The following is a 9,071-nucleotide window of genomic DNA, read 5'->3' as shown; positions in this document are numbered from 1 at the left end:
AAGAAGTGGTTCTCCCTTTGCAGAAGTAGTCAGTCGAATGAACAAGATTTATATGTAATATGTGAACAAGTGTCGGTACTTTTGAGTCTGGAAGCAATTTCGTGATTTTGCTTCATAATTTCATTTTGTTAGATTTCACCTTCTTCCCATAGCCATCTGGTCGTTTGGTTTTTGCGGTCTTACCAATTTGTTCCCTCGAATCTTGCCGCTGGTCTTGACGCAAGGAGGGAATCTGATGTAATGATTGTTTCGAAAAGAGGAAGGGAGGTAGCTGTACCTTAACCAGCCCCCATGTAAGGTCTGACCCCCTGCATTTGCTGGGGTTGGGTGTTACTGGAGACCGAAATGTTCAGATGGAATCCCATTCCATGGTTTTTGTGACAGGGTCGGCGAAGTCCTTGGATGGCGTCGCACTATTCTTCACCCTGCCTTCCAACAGAACTCCCCAAATGGGATTCTATGGGCTCGGCAAGGGAGGGCCCTCGAACCTGTGTCCCTGTATTGAGCGGCTCGTGTAACATCCCAGCCCAGGGCTTAACAGGATTAATAGGATACTTATACCAACAAGTTGCAACTTCTTTTCTAGAAGCCTATCTCTAAAGAACTCTGAGGTTAAGCGTGCTTGGTCTAGAGTAATTTTAGGATGGGTGACTGACCGAGAAGTCCTTCCTGGGTGCGCATGAGTGAGGACAAAGTACGTAGAAAAGACTTGTGTGGGTCTGTGAGGGCAGTCCATGTCCTAGAAAAGCTACCAGATGTAAGCGGGCCCGGCCTTATAGAGGCGAGACGTTACAGAATGGTATTAGAGCCAACTCTCGTGGTTTCACAGGCGCGTGTGTCATAGTTGTGCATGCATAGTGTGCATGGCTGGTGTGGTCCTAGAGTGGTCACACAACATAGCACATGCGCTGGCACTAGACACATGGATGTGGCCAAGAGGGGACATTCTTAGCTTGGGATTGACCGACGAGGATGTCGGTCTCTTAAGGGGGTGAGGATGTAACATCCCAGCTCAGGGCTTAACAGGATTAATAGGATACTCATACCAACAAGTTGTAACTTCTTTTTTGGAAGCCTATCTCTAAAGAACTCTGCGGTTAAGCGTGCTTGGTCTAGAGCAATTTTAGGATGGGTGACCGACCGGGAAGTCGTTCCTGGGTGCGCATGAGTGAGGACAAAGTGCGCAGAAAAGACTTGTGTGGGTCTGTGAGGGCAGTCTATGTCCTAGAAAAGCTGCCAGATGTAAGTGGGCCCGGCCTTGTAGAGGCAGGATGTTACAGCTCAAGCCCCCAGGCCTTGTCAGGGTCTGATAGGGGTCGACCGTAATTTGCGTGTTACCCCGTCCTCGATTTTCACAATCAGAGGAGCTGAGTAAGCGACACTTGCCTCAACGGCTTGAGTATCGCGCTCAATGAGCTCACTAACGGGTACGTTCGTGTGGAATCCGGGTTCATCATTTGCTGATGGGGTCGGCATAGCCTTCTGGTGGCACTCCACAAATTCTTAACCCACCTCCCGGCAGATACCCAAGCCGTTCGATAGGCTCAGGTGGCCCGATGGCCTCTCCTCGATGGAGATTCTATGGGTTTAGCTCGGGGTTAGAATCAAACGAGAAAAGGTTGAAACGTCCCTGACCACTTTTGAGCGGGGTCAGGTAGGGCCGCTGGGGCTTGTCTCAATTATTTCTCCCTAGCTCTTTTTGGCACGAGGCGGCCTCGAGCCCTTCGTGGGCCGGCCTTCGAACCTCGGCCTACTGCCACCTATATCAAATGAGGTGACGGCCGTTTCGTGACGCGACACGAAGCATTAGGATGCAACGTTTTGCATATGTAATGTTTGAATGTAGAATTTTAATCAAAATAAAGGAGGGATCGGACTAAGAGGGTGTTGAAACAAACATGCGCCCTTGGCCTTCCCCCGAGCGATGTCCGTGTCCCTGCCGTTGCTGGGTCGGAAGCTCAGCAAAGAATTCAATACTCAAAGTAAATAAACAAGGGTGCTTATCTTATGGCCGGTCATTCGTTGTTCGTTGCTTTGCCTGGGCCGACCGATCGACCCAGGGGGGCCGTTGGGCCTCCCTCCGGATGGAGGTTCCATTGTTGGATCGTCCCTGGTCCTACCTAGGGAAGCAGAGAGTCGCCTATAGGTGAGTGTGCCCTGGCTCTTGTGTCTAGGGCGCGTTAGTGGTGGGCCATGCCCAGGTGACATTCTGGCTTACCAGGCGGTGTCCCGTCAATCAGAGCACGTCCCGTCATTTCCAACGCGTCACCTCAGATTCTTATCGGCATTGATTTTGCATTTGTATTGAAGAGGGGAAGGCAGAGATCTTTTTGGCCAAACCTTTCACCTTTCCTCAGCTGCTGAGCCCCTTCTTTAAATAGGGGGGAAGAGTTTTTGTCCCACCTCCTTGCCAACCTCTGAGCCTCCACCCCTTTTCCTCGTTCCTTTCCACCGAATGCCTCGGTTCCTAAGTAAGAGAGGGTGATGCTAGGGGAGAGAGAACTCACAGATCCGCTCATGAATCTAGAGCGTGATGTTGAGCCGGAGGTCATCCAACATAGATGAGATGGTGCGAGCCGCCCTTGCTGAGGAGTCGCTGCTGCCGAAGGAGAAGGAGCGCTAGAGGGCGCCGTACTTCGTCGACTTTGCTGTCATTCACTGTGTCCCTCCTTTGGTGGGAGGCGTTTCCTGCCCTAATGCCATTGTCAGGTTTGTGGCTGATGATGATGGCGTAGTCCCTGGATGCCCTGGCAGAGGCATCGCTGTCGAGGTTGCGGCTGACGACGATGTCGTAGTCCCTGGACGCCCCGGCGGAAGCATCACTGTCGGGGTTGCGGCTGACGACGATGTTGTAGTCCCTGGATGCCCCAGCGGAGGCGCTGCATTTGCCTGCATGGAGCTCAACACTGCAGGTGACGGCACCTTTGAGGACCCCGCGAAGTGGTAGGACGTCGCCGATGGAGAGCGTGGTGTGGTGGCCACAGTAGATGCACTGGCCCATGTACATGCCCGGGGCGTTGTCGATGGAGAGCGTGGTGCGGCGACTGCAGCAGTACTTGTAGTAAAGCTAGGCAAAGACTGTAATTGAATAAATTTGTGGGGGAGCCTCTGAGTAAATAGTCCTTTGAATTTACAAGTATATTAGTCCTTTTTGTAATGAAATCACTTTGTAAGTGGCGAATTTGTGCAAAACTGAACACATTTTCATCTTTTGTTACGGCAAACGGCCTTTCCTCTTTCTGTAAAAAAGGTTTTTGTGCCCTCCGACCCTTCCCATGTATTAAATCATAAGAAACTAGGAGTGCGGGTGAATTAATTCTGATCGCGCTGGTGAGCAAAGAGGTCGCAGCCTCTGGGGCATGGATCTCCCACAGTCCTACCAGTTATATTCAGAATTTGTTCCTGAAATCTTAGTCCTTAGGACTTTTTTACGAGAAGAACAGAAAACTTAGAGAATGTTTGCAAATACAACACAGGAAGTTTTTGCAAGCATACTTGTATTATTCATGTCAGCCCTCGAGTGAGGTATGACCCCTCACAATTTGCAGGGGTCGGATGTCACTAAGGATCGAGGTTTCGTAATGACAAAAACTGATAAGGAAGAAACATGCGTTTATTTAAGGGAAAAAATGACGTAGCTGCTCAATGTTCCAAGCGTTGGTGAAGACCTCGCTGTTGATGGTTTTCAACCTGTAGGCACCCAGGTGAAGTACTTCCGCGATGACATAGGGCCCTTCCTAGGGTGGGGAGAGTTTGTGGCGGCCCTTGTTGCTTTGGACAAGGCGGAGGATGAGGTCCCCGATGTTGAAGGCTTGACCCCGCACCCGTCGGCTGTGGTACCATCGCAACGCTTGCTGGTACTTAGCCGAATGGAGGAGGGCGATGTCGCCGGCTTCGTCTAGCTGGTCCATGGCATCTTGGTGAGATGCCTCGGCCCCCTGTTCGTTGTATGCTCTGATTCTTGGTGCTCCATAGTCAAGGTCCGTTGGGAGAACGGCCTTAGAACCATAGACCATGAAGAAGGGTGTGTAGCCAGTGGCTCGGCTAGGAGTTGTCCTCAGGCTCTAGAGTACGGCCGAAAGCTCAGCGAGCCAGCACGCGCCAAACTTGTTCAACCGGTTGAAAGTTCTTGGCTTAAGGCCTTGCAGGAGCATGCCATTTGCGCGCTCGACCTACCCATTCATCCGAGGGTGCACGATGGCTGCCCAATCGATCTAGATGTGTTGTTCATCATAGAATAGAATGAATTTCCTGCCAGTGAACTATGTGTTGTTGTCTATGATGATGGAGTCTGGTACTCCAAAGCGATGGATGATGTCAAGGAAGAATAGCACCGCTTGCTCGGATTTGATCGTGGATATTGGTCGAGCTTCAATCCATTTTATAAACTTGTCTATAGTGACAAGTAGGTGGGTGAAGCCCCCGGGCACCTTTTTGAGTGGCCCAACCAGATCGAGCCCCCAGACCGCGAAGGGCCACATGATGGGGATCATCTGGAGTGCTTAGGCTGGGAGGTGAGTTTGCCGAGCATAGTACTGACACCCTTCATAGGTGCATACAATTTGCTTGGCATCGGCTACTGTGGTGGGCCAATAGAAGCCTTGTCGGAATGCATTCCCAACCAAGGTCCTTGGTGCGGCATGATGACCGTAGACTCCACCGTGGATATCGCTTAGCAGTAGTTTTCCCTGTTCACTAGGGACACAGAGTTGCAGGATCCCAATATGACTTTGTTTGTAGAGTTCACCCTCTACAAGAACAAAGGACTTGGCGTGGCGCGCGAGCCGTCAGGCTTCCGTCTTGTCCGCTGTAGTATGTCGCGGAGGAGGAAGTCGATGTAAAGCGTTCTCCAGTCATCGAGAGGGTTGGACTCCGCTGCTGGGTCCTCTTCAAGCTCCATAACCTTGGGGTCAGGCTAAGCAGTTGGCGGATCGGCCCCTAGGGTCGAACTAGATGGGCCATCGTCGGCTTGTTCTGACCCCACGTAGCGTACCGAGGGTTTGTGTTGATCGCTGGAAAAGATGCCTACTGGGACTGGCTCTCGGTCGGATGCTGCTTTCACGAGTGTGTTGGCTGCTTTGTTGAGGTGCCTTGGGATGTGATTGAGTTCGAGGCCGTCAAATCTGTCCTCCAGCCATTGGACTTCTTGGCAGTATGCCTCCATCTTTGTGTCATGGCAGCATGACTCCTTCATGACCTGGTTGACGACCAGCTGGGAGTCGCCCTTGATGTCAAGGCGTCGGATGCCTAGCTCGATGGCGATTTGTAGGCTGTTGATGAGCGCTTCGTATTCTACAGTATTGTTTGATGAGGGGAAATAGAGCCGAACCATGTACCTCATGCGGACCCCGAGGGGAGATACAAAAACTAGTCCTACTCCGGCGCCCTTCTTCATCAGCAATCCATCAAAGTACATTGTCCAGTACTCTTGATCGATGACTGCTGGTGGCATCTGGACCTCGGTCCACTCTGCAATGAAGTCAGCCAGTACCTGAGATTTGATCACTGTTCAGGGGGCATAAGAAATGCCCTGATCCATCAGCTCGAGTGCCCACTTTGCGGTTCTTCCCATAGCGTCCTGGCTACGAATGATCTCACTGAAGGGGAACGATGTCACTACTATCACAGGGTGTGACTCAAAGTAGTGGCGTAGCTTCCTCTTGGTGATGAGGATAGTGTATAGGAGTTTCTGGATTTGGGAGTAGCGGGTTTTGGAGTCGGATAATACCTCACTGATGAAATATACAGGGCGCTGCACCCTGAAGGCGTGCCCCTCTTCTTCCCACTCTACTACTAAGGCGGCACTAACCACTTGCGTGGTGGCCACGATATATAGGAGGAGGGATTCTCCGTTGCTTGGAGGGACCAGAACCGGGGGTTTAGTTAGAAATTGCTTAACCATGTCAAGCGCTTCTTGAGCCTCGGCTGTCCACTCAAAGCGGTCAGATTTCTTCAGGAGTCGATAAATGGGGAGTCCTCGTTCGCCGAGGCGTGAAATGAATCGGCTGAGGGCGGCAAGGCACCCTATGATCCGCTGAACCCCCTTTATGTTTTGGATCAGGCCCATCTTTGTGATGGCTGATATCTTCTCTGGGTTGGCTTCGATGCCACGCTCAGAGACAATAAAGCCGAGCAGCATGCCCCTCGGGATCCCAAAAACACGTTTTTTAGGATTGAGTTTGATGCCGTTTGCTCAGAGTTTCGCAAAGGTTTGTTCAAGGTCGGCGACAAGGTGGTCAGCTCGCTTGGACTTGACTATGATGTCATCGACATAGGCCTCAATGGTCCGCCTAATGAGGTCTCCGAAGTAGTTGAGCATACAACGCTGGTAAGTTACCCCAACGTTCTTCAGACCGAACGACATTGAAATGTAGCAGAACGATCCGAAGGGGGTGATAAAAGATATCGCGAGCTGGTCAGATTCTTTCATTGCAATTTGGTGGTAGCCGGAGTATGCATCAAGGAAGCAGAGGGTTTTGCACCCTGAGGTGGAATCAACTATTTGGTCTATTCATGGCAAAGGAAACAGATCCTTTGGACACGCCTTGTTGAGGCATGTGTAATCGACACACATTGTCCATTTCCCGCTCTTTTTTCGTACAAGAATAGGATTTGCTAACCACTCTGGGTGGTATACTTTTTTAATGAATCCTGTGGCCAACAGTTTGGCTATCTCCTCACCGATGGCCCTGCATTTCTCCTCATCGAAGCAGCGTAGGCGTTGCTTCACCGGCTTGGAGCCTAGGTGAATTTTTAAGGTATGCTCGGCGAGCTTCCTCAGGATGCCTAGCATATCCGAGGGTTTCCATGCAAAGATGTCTTTGTTATCATGGAGGAAGTCAACGAGCACACTTTCCTATTTGGAGGAGAGCGCAGTACCAATGCGTACCCTTTTAGTCTTGGAGCTGCTGGGGTCCACGAGGACCTCCTTGGAGCCCTCTGCTGATTCGAACGACCCGGTTGATTTCTTAGCGTTGGGCATTTTTTTGGCAACCACCTCCCTGAGGGTGGTGAGTTCCTTAGAGGCGATGACTGCGGATGCGTGACCGCAACATTCGACTTCGCACTCGTATGCGCGCTGGAAGGAGGTGCCAATGGTGATGACCCCACGGGGGCCCGACATCTTCAGCTTAAGGTATGTATAGTTGGGGACGGCCAAGAACTTCGTGTAGCATGGTCATCCTAGGATGGCGTGAAAAGTCCTTGGGAACCCCACTACATCGAAGGTGAGGGTCTCAGTCCGATAATTGGACCGATCGCCAAAAGTGATGGGTAGATTGATCTACCCCAGTGGCACAGCTTGCCTATCGAGCACAACGCCATGGAAAGGTGCTCGGATGGGACGGAGGTTTGTTTGGTCAATGCCCATCTCATCGAGCGTCTTGGCATACATGATGTTGAGGCCGCTGCCTCCGTCCATCAGTACTTTCATGAGCCGCTTTGGACCAACGATCAGATCGACAACAAGCGGGTACCTTCCCAAGTGTGGGACGGCATCCAGATGGTCGGTCCGGTTGAAGGTTATGGTGGATTTTGACCACCGGAGGAAGGCAGGTGTGGCCGGTCCGGCTGTATAGACCTCACGATGCGCAACCTTCTGGCGGCGCTTAGAGTCATAGGCCGTTGATCCTCCGAAGATCATGAGGGCACCGGTCGGCGTTGGGAAGGCGTCATCCTTCTCTTCTACGTCATCTGTGGCGGGAACAGGTTCCTTCCCCTGCTCCCCTTTCTTAAGGCCCCCAGACAAGTATTTGCGCATGAGGCCGCAATCCTTGTATAGATGCTTGGCCGGGAAGGTGTGGTTTGGGCATGGCCGCTTGAACATTTTCTCGAAGTGGTTCGGAGTGCCCTCCGTGGGCTTCCGGCCACCTTTGCGGTCGGTAGTGGCCACAAGCGAGTTATCGCGCCATTGCTTCTTATTTTTCCTTTTGGCAGGACGGCTGGAAGCACCCTCGCTGGCGTCCTCGTCCCGCCTTGTCTTTCCATCGGAGCAGTCGAAGATGGCTCCGACCACCTCCTCTCTAGAGTCATGACTAGTGGTGATGTCCAGGAGTTCCTTGGTAGTCCGCGGGCCCCTACGTCCTAGCTTGTGGACTAGGGATTCGCAGGTTGTCCCGGATAGGAAGGCTCCTATTACATCAGGGTTGGCAACATTAGGGAGCTTGTTGCACTACCGAGAGAAGCACCAGATGTACCCGCGGAGGGTTTGATCGGCCTTCTGGTGACAATTCTTGAGGTCCCACGGGTTTCCAAGGTGTTTGTACGTGCCCTGGAAGTTTCCCACAAAGATCTTTGTCAGATCTACCCAACTTTGAATTGCGTTGGACGGTAGGTGCTCCAACCATGCTCGTGCCGAATCGGCCAAGAACAGCGGGAGATTGCGAATAATGAAATCGTCATCACTCGCACCACCAGCCTAACATGCAAGCCGATAGTCTTCGAGCCAAAGATCGAGATTTGTTTCGCTAGAATATTTAGGGATGTTGGTAGGCGGTCGATACCTTAGGGGGAACGCAGCGTTGAGGATATGTCGGCCAAAGGCCTGAGGGCCTAGTAGGCCAGGGCTCGGGCTTTGGTCCTCGCCACTGTCATAGCATCCGCCACACCGGGGATGGTAGCCGCAGCGGGCCACCTCTCCTGCGTCGCCGTGGACGTGCCTGCGGGCGTCAATGGTGCTACGCACATCACGGTCATGGCCGAGACGTTGGTGCACTGGGATGGCGAAGGGCGTCCTACCGCTTGGCGGTGTTTGGTGAATGGATGCGTCCTTGGTGGGGCACACCAAGGGTGTTTGCTGGCTCGTGTCGGGCTCACGTCATCGGGATAACGAACTTTCTACTTGCTGTGCCGCCGCACGCTCGAGCAACGTGCGGATTTCTTGGCAGGCGCGGCGATCCTCGGATGTCGCGGCCTTCGGTAGGCCATGTAGCAAGGCAGTTGCTATGGCGATGTTTTGGCTCGCTCAAGCGAAGTGAGGAAGGGTCCCGTCATCGGTGAGGATCCTTTGGTGTACGGTGCGGGCCATGGCGCGCGCCCCCCTGTCTTTGCAGTGTTCAATCTCACGATTAATG

At 52.4% G+C, this 9,071-nt stretch overlaps 1 protein-coding gene across 1 annotated transcript; it reads right to left on the bottom strand.

The window, feature by feature from the left end:
- Positions 1-2,548: 2,548 nt before the first annotated feature.
- Positions 2,549-3,007, bottom strand: LOC136536635 (uncharacterized). The gene has a single exon (XM_066528861.1). The coding sequence runs from the start codon at positions 3,005-3,007 to the stop codon at positions 2,549-2,551; it is 459 nt and encodes a 152-aa protein (XP_066384958.1).
- Positions 3,008-9,071: the final 6,064 nt, after the last annotated feature.

Source organism: Miscanthus floridulus, chromosome 2 (assembly GCF_019320115.1).
Source record: "Miscanthus floridulus cultivar M001 chromosome 2, ASM1932011v1, whole genome shotgun sequence".
In the NCBI taxonomy this organism is placed as follows: Eukaryota; Viridiplantae; Streptophyta; class Magnoliopsida; order Poales; family Poaceae; genus Miscanthus; species Miscanthus floridulus.
This window is presented reverse-complemented; position numbering and strand designations above follow the sequence as displayed.

Excerpts from the sequence above, each read along its gene's own strand:
- LOC136536635 (XM_066528861.1), bottom strand. The coding sequence starts at position 3,007 with ATGTACATGGGCCAGTGCATCTACTGTGGCCACCACACCACGCTCTCC.